The 17,609-nt window shown below is 38.0% G+C and overlaps 1 protein-coding gene across 17 annotated transcripts in view; it reads left to right on the top strand.

Moving 5' to 3' along the window:
• The window catches only part of MAGI1 (membrane associated guanylate kinase, WW and PDZ domain containing 1), a 598,529-nt gene that overhangs the window by 534,157 nt on the left and 46,763 nt on the right, over positions 1-17,609 (top strand). For all 17 annotated transcript variants that reach the window (XM_042453464.1, XM_042453468.1, XM_042453467.1 and 14 more), the window contains one exon: positions 3,403-3,619. In XM_042453464.1, the coding sequence (XP_042309398.1) occupies positions 3,403-3,619 (217 nt within the window). The remainder of the gene's footprint in view (positions 1-3,402; positions 3,620-17,609) is intronic.

The following is a 17,609-nucleotide window of genomic DNA, read 5'->3' as shown; positions in this document are numbered from 1 at the left end:
TGTCCTCCAAAGATTCTCTCAAAGACAGAATCCTATTTTGCAGTCTGTTATCTTGGCTTTGAAATTATAGGTGTACTGGAATGGCTTAGCCCGTATTCTCTGTGTCTCCTGTACGTGCACCTTAGTTTCTGCCTCCATTACTTGCCACTGAAATCTTTAGTCTTTGTGGAGGTACATCTCAGAGATGTTGATGATGTGTGTATTTTAGAGGGACATGTAGATAGTTTGAAAAAAATTAGATGGGTTAATTATTTTCAAACTCTTTTGGAATTGTGTGATTCCTTGGTATTCATGTCAAAAGATTCTCAGACAGAAGGTTAGTAAATTTTCCTGAAAGACAGTTGATTCAATATTCCCCGTAGAAAGGGCTGGGAGCACATTGAGCATGCTCTGTTTGCACAGAAAAATGACTTCAACAAAGATATATGTTGCACACCCAATGTAAACACGAAGTGTGGCTTAGAATGTTTGGCTCCAGAATAATTATTATTATTATTATTATTATTATTATTATTATTATTTGTATTTTACCGCCTCTCCCCACGGATCGAGGCGGGATTACAGCCAGTATCAAAGCAATGATACATCATAATTACAATCATTTAAAAACAACTTCATAAAATAACATATCTAAAAAACACACTATTTACAAATACAATTTAAAAAACGTCCTGAGGTAGGTATGTGTTTGGGGTGATTTCCCTTATAAAGGATCAGAGGGGTATGCTTTCTGGAAGAGATGGGTTTTCAGCACCTTTTTGAAGGCGTCTAGTGTGGGAATGAGTCGTATCTCTTCTGGGAGATTGTTCCAAAGCATTGGGGCCATAGCTGTAAACGCTCTTTGGTGAGTAGCTATTAATCTCACTTTGGGATCTTTGAGTAGGAGCTTCCCAGTTGTTCTGAGAGTGCGGGGCGGATTGTGTAGGGAGAGGCGTTCCCTCAAGTAACTCGGTCCCAAGCCATTTAGGGCTTTAAAGGTAATAACCAACACTTTGTATTGGGCTCGGAATCCTGTATTATGAAACCTTGGCAAATAATGGGAGAGAGGAGTGTGGAGGATAAGAATCAAGAGTTTGAAAAGCACAATTTTCAAACAATTGGTTTGAATAAATATTACTTACATTGGCTTATTTCTTTAAAATTTATATGGTGTTTCTAACTAATTTTCAAAGATTCAAATGCTTGCAATGAGGGTATAAGAAACTGGTTAATTGTTATATCTTGGCATTACAGTGCTGTTGCAGCTGCAAATGTAAACCCTTAGTATACCTTATGCATTTAGACATACAGTATTTCTATTACATACCATAGGCATATGTTATTAGTGTATTTTTAATCTGACCTGATTATTTTATTCTTTTATTCTAGAATGAGAATTGCCTTTCTGAGCTTCACTTCACTAAACAAAGCACTTCCCCTGTCCTGTCCCACTGATCCTTTGCTTAAACTATGCGAAGTTACATGTATTATTCTAGTGTTATCGTTAACTACTGTCATCCAACATAATTCCCGTAATGAAGTTTTCATCCAATGCTTAATGGTCTGTTATAAGTTGACAGAAGTGAAGGAAAATGTGACATATGGAAATTTCAGTCTCTGTCTTGCCTGTTACTGAAACTTGACTTGCAAGCACATCTGCCATGATTCAGCCTAAGAGCAGTTTTAAATATCTGGCCCTGATTATCTTAACATCTTTTCTTTCCTTTTCTCCTGCAAGATGTTTAATTTGTCATAGGGGAACACAGGCCCTGATTCCTATTCTGTTTAGTATTATTCAGCTGTGTCATAGAGTTAGAGTCTTCTTTATCCTAAATGCTTGGGACCAAAAGTGTTTTAGATTTTTTTGGGGGGTGTGTATGTGCGTTTTTTAATTGTTTTGGCTTTTGGAATACCTCTATTTGCATCTACATGCATAATGAGATATCTTGGAGATGGGGCCCAGTTTTAAATACAACATTCATTTATGTGTGGTAGAATGGTTAAAATTCAGAATTTTACTAATGCTCAGGAGCTGAAGATTATAGTGCTGAAAATGAGCTAAGAGCAAAGGTTGTTATTCTAGGTCATGTCAAATGCTCTGTTTAGGAATGTAAATAACTCTGAATGGCTCCAGATTTTAAGTTGCTAGCCCAAATAAAAAGAAGTACTGCATAAACAGTTTGAGGACAGTAAAACAAAACATATACATAAAAGACTGATTGATGGCTAACTCACGAGGGATAGAGATGTATATTAGGATATCCAACGAATATACAGGGGTGTAAATGTTTAATTCAATGTAACTAATGAAATGTGATTTCTAGTTTTCTTTGTTCAAAATAGTATAAAAACTTGGTTCATTTTAGAATTGTGGCCCCAGAAATTTGGATGTATTTCCTTTGGGGAGAACAGCTGCAGCTAAAAATAAAAATGTTTCCTTTCCAATCAAGCTCCTGGTCTCCCTGCTGATTTCTGGTTAAAATTCTGGTTTTAAAGTAATCTATAATCAATAATCTATAACATATGTTTCATATACTTCTTATACACATAGTCTGAACATAATTTTATACAATATTTTAATACAATTTTGTGCATAAAATGAAGCTTGTGTACAATGAACTATCAGAGAGCAAAGGTGCCACTATCTTAGCCATCCATGAAAAAGTATTGGTTTTTAGAATATTTTGGATTTTAGAATTTGAAATAAGGGTGTTTTTATCCTTTATTTTCGGTAAGTCTACTGGTTTGTTAGTGGAGGACACAGCTTTTGGGTTTATATATGTTAGGGATTTGGGTTCTGGCTGAAGATGTTTTAGTGGGAGAAGATGAGTTAAAATGGGATAATCAGGATGAGTGTGCCTTTTGAGTTCAATTTCAGGCAGCAAGTTTTCTTTTTGAGGCTCACCAGAGGTACTCATTCAGCTTTGTTCTGATGCTAGAGATATGTCTAAGATACATGTATGAGAATGACAGTATGCATATATGTACGTAGATATTGATGTATTTTGTATTGTTGAGGAATGGCTGTCTGTATTTCCCATTTCTGGGTTTTAAATGTTCTTAACAGAGGATAAAAATACATTGGTTACTAATCTGCAAAAAAAAAAAACAACCCCCCCCCCCAAAAAAACCATGATTTGTGTTGTTTCTGTAAATGGAAGATAACCTGTTTTCCTCTGTGAGAGATGGCTTCTCCTTTCACGGATCTCTCTCTAATTTTGTCTGTCTGTCTCTGAGGAAGTTTACTTGCACTCAGCACAAACTGGGAAAGAATAGAAGCCAAAAAGTGTCTTGATATATTTATTTCGGAGCATGCAGAAATGCTGAACCTAAAGGAAAGGTGAAAGGAAATTGCTTGCTTGCAGTCCATTAACCTTCTTGGGGGTTTTTCCTTCCCTTCTTTTCTTACTTTCTTGCTTCCAGCAACCCCTGGAAAGGAAAGACAGCCAAAACAGCTCTCAGCACAGCGTCTCCAGCCACCACAGCGCACACACTGCTTCACCTGTCCACAGCACTCAGGTGCTTCCAGACTACCCTGCCACTGAAGCACCACCTGTGGACCAACCAGACAACGCTGGACAGAAGAAGCCAGATCCATTCAAAATCTGGGCCCAGTCCAGGAGCATGTATGAAAGCCGACGTAAGTATCAGAGAACTCAGCACTAGTCTAGTGACAGCTCTACAGAATAGCATTACTTTACCTGTTATTTTAAGGGAGCATTTTCTTGGATTAGGAAAAGGAATAAGTATGTAATTGTGTTTGTTATTTTGATGAATGAGTGAATGAAGTTATATGTGCCTAGGAGTGGGCTGGGTTGTGGGAAGACAACAATGACAAGCTACAAAGATCAGCAAATTACACATAGTTGACATTAATTATTTTTGTCCATGGTGAAGGAGCTTTGCTTGCCTACTACAACAAGTGGCTTTACAAAATAATTGGGGGAAGTGATAGGCAAGTATTTTCAGTATTGAGGAGTTTTTTTTTTTTTAACCTTCTCTGCCTATTCCTTCCTCCTCTTTTATCTCAACTTCTAAGTGGAGATTTTTTTTAAAAAAAATAGTATCTGGTTGCTTGAATCTTTTCTGAAGAAGTACTGTGATTTAGCAACCTGTGGAGACATCAATATTTTCTGGGTCCAGTTATTCCATTATCTTTTTGTAATCCTTTAAAAAATTGCTGTCTTATTATTAGAGGCATAAAGGTTAAAACCAAAGTTCGTTCATTTTTTTCCAAATGAAAGAAAAGGCTTCGTTCACTAGTCGACCCTGATGCAACCAAGCCATGATTATCTTTATTATTATATACCGTTCCAACAATGCAGAGGCCAAATAGAGAATAGTAAGCAGCTTCTATTTCTGTTCTATTCCAAGAATATAACAAATGAGTCCCAATCAACCCATTTTCTACGAGTGGAATGAATACTCTGTTCCTCCTCAGTTAGAGCTCTGTTCGCAGCATCTGTGGAGTTCTGAAGGGTAAAGATAATCTATAACTGTATCACATCATGACATGCTACTCACCATGTACTTGAGAATTCTGTATTGTTTGTGTATTTGCCCTATAACAGAATCAGTATACAGCATAGGTCACTGAGGAGGGGAAGGAAAGAAAAAAAATGGAAGCATTTGCCAGCATCATATCTTGTGTTTTAGCTGTTCCCTTCATGTCATTGATTTCATTTCCAGCAACATGGCATGTAGAATGCATACACAATCTTTTATCACATGCTCTTGTCACAGTTTGTTTTCACAAGAGACCTATAGATACTTGCTGTGACTTCATGCCAACTCTTGTAAATTCGTGTTGAAATACTAGTACCAGTTCAGAATCCCTTATCAGAAATGCTTGTGACCAGAAGTGGCATTTCAAAATTTTATTTATTTATTTATTTTGGATTTTGGAACATCTGTATTTGCATATGTATAATGAGGCTGCAAGCATATGATGGAAAATGGAATGCACCAGAGAATTCCAGAAGAAAATGTGCTTTGTTAACTACAGCAAACATAGATATGAAACATTATGGTTTGATCTTCACGGAATGGGAGTGCCACAACATCTGCTTGTCCTGCTGGGTAGCCTGTACTCAGGACAATTGGCTAAAATCAGAACAGAATACGAAGAAGCAGAGAGGTTCCCAATAAGCAAAGGAGTCAGGCAAGGCTGCAAACTATCACCCCATTTATTCAACCTACAGTATATGCAGAAAACATCTCACAAAAAGCAGGCATAGACTCAGAGGTAGGAGAAGTGGAGGAAGGAACATTAACAACTTAAGATACACAGACAACACAATACTACTAGGAGAAATGAACAAAGACCTGGAGCAATTGCTGAAGAAGGTCAAGGAGGAAAGAGTCAAAGTAGGCTTAATACTGAATGTTCAGAAGAGAAACCAAAAATAATGACAATGGAAGATCTACAATAATTCATCCTAAACTACAAGAAAATTGAAATGATCAAAAATTTCCAGTACCTTGGATCAAATATTGATCAGTCAAGAAGTCAAGACTGATCAGCTGCAGACAATAAAGCAGAAGAAGGTTAGGATTGGGAAGGGCAGTTATGAAAAAAAAACCTGGACAAGATCTTAAAGTGTAAACTCTGAAGACTAAAGTGAGGATCATCCAAGCTATCATTTTCCCCATCGCCTTGTATTGGTGTTAGAGCTGGACAGTGAAGAAAGCTGATAGAAAGAAAATCAACTCATTTGAGATGTGGTGTTGGAGAAGAGTGCAGAGAATACTGTGGGTAGCCAAGAAAACAATCAGGCCTGAACTTTCTTTGGAAGCCAAGATGACTAAACCGAGGCTGTCATAATTTGCCCACATCATGAGAAGGAATGAATTAGAAAAGGCAATAATGCTACAGAAGATAGAGGACAGTGGAAAGAGTGGGAGACCAGATGCCAGATGGTTGACTGAATTAGAGGGACCACAGGCATGGTTCTGCAGAGTCTGAGCGGAGCAGTAGAGGATAAGGAGTCTCACCCGCAGGATTGCCATGAGTCAAGACTCATTGGTAGTTAACAACAACAGTGAGGCTAGAGAAAGCTGAAGATCTTTGAAATGATGGGAGGTGTGGATTCCCATCATTTCACAGTTCCTTATGTCTCCTTCCCTCCTCACAAGTACAGTACAGATACATACAATACTACTTGTGTTGTAGCTTGAAAAGTTTTGGACTTTGGAGTATTTTAGATTGCACAATTCTGGATAAGGAATACTCAACCTGTAATTTTATATCCAAAGAATCATAGTACCCATCATTTTCTAATGCAGTAGAAGGAAGACAGCACAGACATTAGGCATTGATCTGTTCAGGAAGATGCCCAAAGGAATGAGCACCACAACTATTGTTCAAGCAAAAATACCAAAAAGATCAACATAGTCTGAATATAAATGCCCTTTTACAGAGTACCACATTGCTGTGGCCTTGAAAAATTGATCTTCCCTGCTTTCCCTTTTGCTTCCCTTCCCTTGTGAGCCTTGTCTTTTCCATTTGTAAGCGTGATGGAAGGGTCTGCCCCTAATTTTTGTTTAATTGATGTGAGCTGCTTTGGGAAATGATATTTGTTAGCAGAGTGGAATGGGGAATGTACACAGAACTTGCAAGTGGGGAAATTCACAGTACTGAAGTCTGAAATACATTCTGTTAGATATTATGGACAGCAGAGTGAGTTTAATGTAACATGTACTCTGGCTGTAGGATCACTTGCAAAGGTTTTTGTCCTCTGCTACTTGAACTGCATTAAATTTTTGCCCCTCTCCCCCCAACAGCATGCCTCCACTGTCATTGTCTGTGACCCCCTGCAGTTATTTAATATCAGATAAAGAGTTAATTAGAAATTAGCTAATTAGTCATTAGGATTAGCTCAGCAGTATTAACTCCCGCCTGTTCTCTTTATAAAGGAAATTATCTTGGGGAATGTGCTGCAGGACACAGCTGCTTCTTAACCCATCAACCCACATTTACAAGCAAATAATATACATTTTCAGTAGCATTTGGGAGTTATACACATTTTGCCTTCATTTCTGCAACTGAAATTGAAGCTAGTAATTTCTTGTTTCTGACATTTCTCCTAAGTATCTTTTCTTTTACTTATATCCCCTCTTTGTACTGGTAATGATAATGCTTCACCGTGCCCTCCTATATTATGTCCAGCCATCACACAGCTTTCTATAATTTGTTTGTTGATGGGGGGGGAACACTTATGGGAATGAATAAAGATTGTCAGTAATTCTAAATTAGCGCGCGAAAAGACAAGAATCTAATCTAGGACAAATCTTGTGTGTCTGGCTAAGCTGCTGGAAGAAATGAGTTATGAACCAAGTGGATAATTCACAACGCTTTGAAAAATTACTGTTTTACAAAAATGCTTACCATGTTGGCTGGGAGACCCTATAGTTTTGACTCTAAACAGTAACTTTTCCAAGCTCTAACTCCTTGACTGAACTAGGTGGACCCCTCCTCGAGTTCTTAAGTCTCTTTTTTGGTCTAATGATCTGACCTGAAGGAGTACCTAAAATATAAAGAACAAAGGATAATTCACTTCATAAAAGTGCTTGTGAACCTTCTGAAGGTACATACCCAGTTTGTTGAAGGCAATTAAGTTACACATTGTAAACCGCTTAAAGAATGCTTAGTGCAGTGGTTCCCAACCTTCCTAGTGCTGCGACCCTTTAATACAGTTCCTCATGTTGTGGTGACTCAAAACCATGAAATTATTTTTGTTGCTACTTCATAACTGTAATTAAATAGGTGTTTTCCAATGGTCTTCGGCGACCCCCATGAAAGGGTCATTCGACCTCCAAAGGGGTCCCGACCCACAGGTTGGGAATCACTGGCTTAGTGTGATATGAAGTAGTATATAAATGAAGCATGGAGGCAGTCAATCTAGTTTTCAGTGATCTTCCATTGCTGAGACCTTCAGCTTTGATGCAGATTTAGGCATGTTCTGGCAGAACTGGACTTATCTCCCCTGCCACAGAAGCCCTCTGCACACCTTCCCAATGTTGCATAGGAGACCCTGCAGGGTGGAACAGGCATTGATGTGAGCAATTGAAAGGGAAAAGGAATTAGGCAGAAATATTATTGAGTCAGGTTTCATTGAAAATACTTATATCCAGATAAAACCCATGCAATTGTATTTAATACGACTTGAGCATCTATTGATTTTGGTATCCACTGGGAGTCCAGGAACCAAACCCCAGTGGATACCAAGGGCCCATTGTGTGTTTTTCCTTCATAACATACACTTGATTTTACTAGTAATCCAATGTAGCCTTTTTCTCCCTTTTTGCTATGGTATTCTCTCTGGTTACTAATTTTTTTTTAGGAGGCTAGATATAGTAGATATGCAGTGCTAGGCCACTAGAACTCTTTCAACATTCTTTTGGGAAAGAAGATCTTAAAGGAAAGGAAAGGAAAGGAAAGGAAAGGAAAGGAAAGGAAAGGAAAGGAAAGGAAGACACTGAATTGTAAAGGCACTTTACAGTTTCTCATCTCATTTTTGAAGACGGAACTTTTTTTTTGGACTATATTATTTACATTTCTGAATTGTCTCATTAAGAATATACTGCCAGTGATGTTGAATACTAATTAAGAAAACTACAAAGACAACATTGTGCAGCTTAAAGGCTATAGTGGAGACATTTTACATTGCAAACAACTGTAACAGAATATGATAGTGTGTCCCCATTAAAATATGAATAGAAATATTCACAAAGCTTCTGAAAAAAACTCTTTCTATTTCTTATATATTTTGCCTAAATATTTTCACACTGGATGTTTATGATTCTTTCTTCACTGTGATAAATCTTATTCTCATTACTCAGAGGACCAGTACTACAGACTGAATATGTTTTACTTCATTTCAAACAAAATCATCTGTAGAATATATCCAAAATTTGGATTTTTAAAAAATTTTCCTTTATTTAAACAAAAATTTCCCTAGAATATCTCCAGGGCTTGAGAGATATTGTACCATAGGATGCCAGCCATTTTGAGAGGTGTAGTCCAAATTCCTTATCAAAACTCTGGCTGTATTATTCGAATGTATTAACTGCCATACAATTATCAGTAGCACACTTAAATTGCATATTTTTGGTTGATTCCGTTCATGCTAAATATATGCCAAAGATGTCATTATAAACTGTCAGAATTTTTCAGTTCAGTCATTTCTAGCTAACTCCCCAAACCCCTAGGCTTTAGATACTAGTTCAAGCCCCAAATTTCCATTCAGCTTACTCAGTTTGGCATTTGTTGTCTTAAACAGAAATAGAAAAGGAATTGGATCTCAAGCAGAGAACTTTTTAAAGCTTATATTCCAAAATTCAGTGGTATGTAGTGCTACTGACAAGTGGCATAGGTTAATCCCCATTGACATGTTGTTTTACTATCTCTGGTTATAGCCCCAGCACGCTTCTATCTTCTACCAATCTATGTTTTAAAAAGCTTTTTACTTACAAGCTTCATCATGCTTGTGGGAGTAGTTTTGTCCAAGGGGGACATTTACATGGCATCCAAAAAGATGAAATACTTCACCAAAAAAGGACAAAGAGAAGAGATAGATTTGCATATGCAGATTTAGATGTATAGAAATTTCATTTAGAAGTCAATTTATTGCAGATAAAGTGTACTAAAATTTGTATGGAAATATGGCATACCTCCAAAAAGTGGGAGAGACTTTGACCAGGTAAAATGTATTCCTGCTCAGTCTGCTGCCCAGTCACTACCTCTATGATGGGAAATTGCAAGACCCCTGCTCTCCACCTTATAGCTTTTTATCTTTAAATTGCACAGCTCTTCAAAGGGTGGACATGTTCAAATAGGAGACTGTTGGGTTGTAAAGTGGCCAGTATTTAAAAGACCCATCAGCTTTCCAGGCTTTACTGCCACTGACCTTAAAGTAGCCATTTGGAGCAAACTTCAGAGGGAGCTTAGCGTGAGAGACAGCCCAATTACAATTCATTAGGAGATTTCAGTCTGTCACCAGAAGTTGGCAATGAATAAACAGATTTTGATCGCACTGCATATTATCAGGTTTATCTTGTTTATGTTGTGCCAAGATGTTTATCTTATTAGCAGCAATTCTGTGAATGACCAGTATTCATAGCTATCTGTATCAGTATCTTCTACACTTAATTTCCCTCTGATCCCACTGTCTACAATGCTAACCCCCCTCCCCATATATATAATACTGAATATATAGCTGAATCACATGAGCACTTTGTGTGTACAAATTGTGGATAATAACCCTTTCATTATATTATTGTACTGGGCCTAAATGACTCTGGAGGCACCAGATCCTGTCTGATCTTGGAAGCTAAGCAGGGTGACCACCAAGGAATATCAGGAGTTGTAGGCTAGATTTCAGAGGAAGGCAATAGCAAACCACCTCAGTATTCCTTACCTGAGAAAACTCTATGAAATTCATAGAATTAAATTAAATCAACTGATGATTGAAGGCACATACACAGACATTATTTTTACACTGTTTTTCCAAAGCTAGGCCTCAGTTCATCTGATGAAATGCATTCTAGGTACAACAAGGTTGTTAGACCTTAAACCAGTTCTTAATTCCAACTAAAAAAAGCCTGCTGAAATAGTACCTGAATGATAAAAGTCTACTCTAGTTGACACTAGCAATTGAGTTTATTTTTTTTATGGGAACACAGGGCAACAGGACATGGATGTGGGTGGTTCCCTTGTGACCCATTGTTGCCTTGACCTTTGAGCCAGCATTCAGCATAAGTCACTTAACAAAGTGCATCTTACAATATTAGGTTATTGAGTACAGTCTCTTCATAAGCCACATGCATAAATACAATCTGTTTTTTATGTTTGAAATCCATCTTGGCAGTGAGAGATGGACAGCTTTAGTCGGCAGAGGCAAATGACCCTGCCCTCTAAAGGGTGAAGAACACTGTCTGCATGTGCCTCCTTTCTGGCACTCTTCCCAGGAATGACTTTCACTCACAGTCCTTTCCTTATTTAAGGCAGGGATACTGGCAATATCTTAATCCTGCAGAACAAAAATAGTATATTACTTTTCCCTTAAAGCACTAGACAGGCTGCTGAAGCACTCCTGCATAAGGATAAGCCAGATTGCATCTCATGAGCATGAGCATGAGTTCCTAGTGAAGCAGTTGGTATTGCAGGATTTCTACCCAGAGGGAGACTTGACTTGTTAACATCACAAACTCTCAACATTCTAATCTATATACAGTAGTTACTAAAAGAGAGCTTGGATTCTATGACTTTTTTGCGCATCCTTTTTAGTCTAGTGCATGATTTCATTCTGGTGCTGTGACCATTGGCACATCTTTGCAGTTTCCTCTCTTTTCATATTTTTTCCTCCCATCCCACACTGCACTTAGTGTTATCACTCATGCTGATGTGAATTTGACACACTGGGACATCATTCAAAGTATAGGAAATTACTATTTTCTTTTCTTTTTTAACTGTGATGGGAGCATGTATGTTAGAGATAGTCATGGATTGGAAGAGATTTTGGAGAAGCTGGTACTTACAGCAAGAAATGTCTAGTAAACACTGGTATTTGAAGAACATTAAATATTATGACCTAATGGGAAACGGGCACAGTGATCGACTCCAGGCCATTCCCTTACAGATCCAAGCAACACATGATCTAGAAAAATTTGAAAACAGCAACATTAATATTTCTAAGGCCTCCTTCAAAGTTTCATCCTTGAATGTTTCTCTGTCACCACTGCAGCAGCTCTGCTGTTCCCCCAATTGAATGCACAGTTACCCTCTCCTATTTCATGTGCTAAAAATAACAGTTTTATTTATGTATTTGTTTTATTTAAAAAAGGAAAGAAAATCTGCAGAGACGGCAAAAAATTCAAATGTATGTAGTATGTACATATTAAAACAAATTAAGCAAGAGAATGAAGCAAAACAGAAGTGGGACTTAGCAGAACATTATTACAGAAAGTTATAGAATCATTTTATAAATGTCTACCACCTTGTAAGGCAGTTCATTCTGTCTTAGTCTTATATGACATTATCTTTCTATTAGTTTGTTAGACTCTTAGTCCATGCAGTGTGAACCCATTGCTTTGGGTACTGTACACTGGAGCAACATACAAAAGATTTGCTCTGTCAGTTATTTAAAATATATACGCATTTACACTGTTATATATTTCATATACTTCATATACCTATCAGCTTTCAGTCATCTCTAAGACCTAAACATTCCAAACGCCTTCAGCCTTTTTTTCCAGGACTTACTCTCCCAAATTGTCCTGAAAATGCACAATGGTGGCTTGCTATCTAAAAACCAACATGGTGTTTTTGTTGTTTTGTGTGCATTCAAGTCATTTCAAACCTATGGCAAATCTATCTCAGGGTAACCCATCTTGGTAAGATTTGTTCAAAGGGGGCTTGCCTTTGCCTTCCTCTGAGCCTGAAAGAGCATGACTTCTCTAAGGTCACTCAGTGAGTTTCCATGGCTGAGTGGGGTTTTGAATCCTGGTCTCTAGAGTTGTAGTCCAATGCACAACCAAATGCACCACTCTGGCTCACTGTTGTTGTGGTGTGCCTTCAAGTCATTTCTGACTTTCAGTGACCCTAAAACAACCCTTTCATGGGGTTTCCTTTGCTAAAAGTGATTATTCCATGTCTTTTTGTGGGGGGGGGGGGGGGGAAAAATGGAGGGTGATCTGTAACAGAGAGCAGACTAACCTCAACACAACCTGTCTACTGTAGACCAAGGATGGGCGATTTCAGTGAGCTGCAAAAACAGATGGGGACCCACATTCTGTCCAATCTTGATGTAGCCTTTCAGTAATGCTTATAGAAGGCAAGAGTTGGACAAGGAGAAGAAACAAATACATAGACACTTTCTCTGCAAGCATTTCTACATGAACCAACATAGAGGGGAGTAATTGTCCCAGGCAGAGAGTCCCACCATTTCATTGCATTTTCAAAAAGGCAACTCAGTGGACTGAAGTCAGGCAAAGAAAGGTTTCATAGAGGAGTAAGTAATCTGTAAGGTTAACTGAACACTGACTATTTGGGGATGTAGAAGTTAATGACAGGATTTTGGACTGGTTCTGGAAACCAACTAGAAATTAATTTTATGCCATTTTAGAATTGGATGAAATATATTTCCTGTGAAAGATCTTTCTTGGAACCCTGGTAACTACATTTTTAGCTGTTTCTAGTTCCTGAGAGCATACAGACACACAGAGTGTTATAGTAGACTAGTGTGGATGTCACTTAAGACATGACCACCTTTGTCTGATTCGCTATCTTATTAGCCCTCTTCAACATAAGCACTGCATATCTAGCTAGGTATGCTGCTAGATCTAAGAGTGAATCCAATCTCTGTTTTTTAGAAGTCTAATGTCATCTAAGACAAGTTTATTCATCTTTCCCATGACTGAATATGTTCTTAACAGAAAATACTTTAGCCTAAGAAATTTTGGCTTGTTCACCCTCACCATTACTGACTTAAAGCATGCCTTCAAATATTTACACCATCATACATCCTGAGATGATGAGCCTTTCACTTGTGTGGTCTATTTCTATTTCAAAGATTTAATTAAAAAGAGAATGACCTGACAATGAGGAACAATCCTCAGAGCAATCTGAAATATTCAGAAGAAGTGCTCAAACATATATTCTTAGCATACTTGTATAATAGCTTTGGATAATGAACCTGTGGATATCAATAATTGTATAATTAGGTACAAATATATTCCATTTATGAACCCTAGGTTATGTAAATCAAGCAAATTTATACACTCTCATTATTTCCATCCAATATAATAGTCAGGGAATTTAGTTATAGCATCTACATGTCTCTACAGGAGGTGATTCCAGGAACTTCCAATCTTTATTTACATCTGTGGTGATGGAAATTCTTTCATAGCCGTCTGAGTACTGTGATATCCGAGACTTGCAATCCCTAAATCACAGAGTTACCATTCTGTCAGTCATCTCTTCTTAGTTGTTGTTCTCTTTCAGTAAATTATGGGGTTATTTCATTTGGAGTAGTTTAATGCTATACTGAAGTGCAAGTTTAGCCAAAAAGTAAAATAAAATAAAGAAATCTTTCACTTCCATGAACCTGGACTGCCCAGCTGTCATTTTCTAAAAGATAGTTAAGAAAACACTGATTTCTGTTGAACATGTGCAACAACAAGCTTTACAAATATCCATACAAACATAATGTACGTTTCATTTTATTTTGTGCTTTTAAGCAAATGTAATATTTGAATTGCAGCTCTTTGTTATTGGTGAGACAGATAAATTACATTCTACCATTATAATGAAAAATGAGGGAGAAGGAGAAGTAGGTACTATGCCTTTCCATTACAGTGTTGCTCAACAGGTCTTTTTGAAATTAAAGTGCATAAGAGTTAGGTTTGAGGTACAAACAGTAAGAAATTAATTTATTTTGATTGAAGTTTTAATTTGATGAAGGAGTCCAATAGTTTTACAGGTTTGTGACATTTTTGCCTGATAGATTTTGCTAGTGTTGGGTTTTGTATATAGAATTCATTGCCTATATGTGGGGGAAGTGTATGTGTATGTGAAGCCAAGAGGAACGTTTTTATATATATTTTGACCCAGTAGTAGTTTAATGTTTGTTTGGATTATGATATTTATAAAGCTTGTTGTTGCATGTGCTCAATAGAAAACAGTGTTGCCTAGCAGGAACATCAGCTCTTCAGTTGCACCCTATCTAGGATGGTGAAATTAGGGTCCCTGGAGAGATTAAGCCTTGCTTGGGATCTTATTTATTTCATTTCATTTATTTATTTTCATTTATATGCTGCCTTTCTGCAGAAGGGAATTCCAGAGAGTGGGAGCAGCCACTGAGATGGCTCTCTCCCATTTCCTCACCTGACAAACCTGTCATGATGATGATGATGATGATGATGATGATGATGATGATGATGATGATGATGATATGCTGGCAAGACTAAGGGAAAACCCTCCCTTATGGAACTTGAGACTCTGGCAAGTTTGCATAGGTCTTCCAAAAAGTCTAGACCAATTGCTGTATAGGGCTTTATAAGTTATGACCAGTACTTTGAATTGTGTCTGGAAATGAACTGGTAGCCAGTGAGGCTGTTTTAACAAGGGAGTTACATGATGCCTGTAATCGGCCCAGGTCATCATTCTGGCTGTACCATTTTGGACCTGCTGTAGTTCAAGTGACGTATAATCAAGGCATGCGTCACCATAGCCTGAATCTGGCTTCTTGAGGAATGGGTGCAGCTGGCCCACTAGATTTAGGGGCTCTACAGATTGCCTCATTAGAGCAGCATCTCACCATCCCTTTCAGCACCAGATTGGGCCCACAGCAATCTTTATTCACATCTGTGGTGATGGAAATTCTTTCATAACCGCATCCACAATCTGGTAGTTTTCATAACCACATCCACAATCTGGTAGTTCACCACTCTAAAAAGAAACGTCAAAATGCTGCTCCTTTTTAGGGCGGCAAAAAGCCTCCCTTGTCATCATGGTGGTGGCTTTTGGGCATTTCTTTGGTGCAGTGCATCTAAACACTGTGCCAAAGAAATGGTATGACTCTGGCATTGGGGCGGAGTTGGGGAGAGCATCAGGTGGTCACCATGCTCCCACTCCACCCTGGTGCCACATTTCTTGCCAGTCTGTAGAGGCCCTTAGTTGTGCAAATACACTCCTGACCACCACTGAAACTTGGGCATCCATCCAGAATCACAGTTGAGTCCAGGAGAGCCTCCAAGTTGTGAGCCTGAGATTCCATGGGGAGAATACCCCCATACAACTCAGAGTCAATCCCTATCCCCTGATCTGCCTTTTGATTGGCCAGGGGTATCTCCGTCTTGTCTGGATTAAATTTCAATTTGTTTGCCCGTAACCAGTCCATTACTCATGGCAATCCAGTATTGAGACAGCTTCCATGGAATCAGATGGAAGACAGCTTATTGGTGACACTGAATCCCAAATCCCCAGATGACTTTTCCCAATGGCTTCATATTTTCCAAACAGCACTGGCAATAAAACTGTCCTGATGCCAGTCCAATGACCAGAGCATCAAACAAGAATCCCTCAGTGCCACCTTTTGAGTTCGCTTCTGTAGGAAGGATCAGAACCGCTGCAGAACAGTGTCCTTAGTCTCATCTTAGAGAGGTGGTCCAGAAAGATAACATGATTGATGGTATCAAAAACCATTGAGGGGTTCAACAGAACCAACACACACACCCTGTCCAGTTCCCTGTGTACATCATCTACCAAAGCTATCTCCTTTGGAATGTGATATTAAATCATACCAAGGGCACACTATTGATCCACATACAAGCCAGTAAGGTGGTTCCTCCCATTTCTTTTTGTGTCCTGCTCATTTACTTCATTTTCAAAAGATATGCAAGGGACAGGAAATGGATAGAAGATGATTCTACAGAACATACATGTGAAAAGGCTTAGAACAAAATGGACAAACAAAGGTTACTAAACATGCATGGTCTATGACAATAATAATAATACTAAATATTACAGGCAGATAATTAAGTACAATTGCTCAGTGGTTTACAACAAGAAAAACAAGGGAAAATATTTTAATATGCAACATTTTACAGTAAAACTAGATACAAGAATACATGAGCCCCTTCTCCCCCCCCCCCCCCCCCCGTTAGCAGCTTGTGATTTGGCACAAGTTCTTTTACTGTTTTAATTGCATTGTTTTAATCTGTATTGGTTGTATGTTATCAATGTTGTTAACCGCCCTGATGTTTCGAAGGGTGGTATATAAATAAAGTTTTTATTATTTATTATTATTTATCTTGCTTTGTTAGCAGTCAAAGAGATGCCAGACATATAACAGAGTTTTCTTCAGGTTCAGAGCAGCCAGAAAAAATAACTAGGGGACACTTTATTTATCCAAGCCTGTGTATTATTGCTGACCCCAATAAACACACTAATGCATTCTGTTAAAGAATAAATACTATCAATAAAAAGGGAGGATAAGAAGCTATTGGCTGCCATATGCAGAGTAGAGTATTACCTTCATGAATTTCATCATCTTGGCTCTAGAAAGCAATAGTTGGCATTACAGATGTGTAGATGCATGTAATAAAGCACCCCCCCCCCCCACATTAACAAAAAAACCTCAAACGTGATCAAACTCAGGATCTCTTGTACCTTGTGTATGGTTAGTTTATGAGCATCTGTCAACAGGTGGCTTCACCAGCCTAACTTATGTACCATAAGATCTCTGGGTGGCTTATAGTGGAATCAGCTAATAATTTTAAATGTAAAACAATAACACAATGAAATGTAAAATATAGTTGACTCTCTGTATCCATAAATACTGCATCCGTGGATTCAACCATCCATATATATCCCATTAGGATGCAGTGTCTTGTATAAAAAACCCAGGCTTTGACCTAGCACCAAAATGAGACCAATGTTGAACAACTCTTACCAAACTTAAACTTCTGAAAAACCTTAACCTTCTGAAAATGAATATAAAGGCAAGCAACCAGGTTCCAAATTTTAGAAAAACAAAAAAGAGGCAGAATTGGCATTTAAATTGTATCTCCCAAGGTTATAAGTGTGATAAGAGTTATATGTGTTCCTAAATAACACATTCAGGAAGATT

This window comes from Sceloporus undulatus, chromosome 2, assembly GCF_019175285.1.
Source record: "Sceloporus undulatus isolate JIND9_A2432 ecotype Alabama chromosome 2, SceUnd_v1.1, whole genome shotgun sequence".
NCBI classification, from domain to species: Eukaryota; Metazoa; Chordata; class Lepidosauria; order Squamata; family Phrynosomatidae; genus Sceloporus; species Sceloporus undulatus.
Note: the sequence above shows the minus strand (reverse complement) of the source record. Positions and strands in the feature narration are given on the sequence as shown.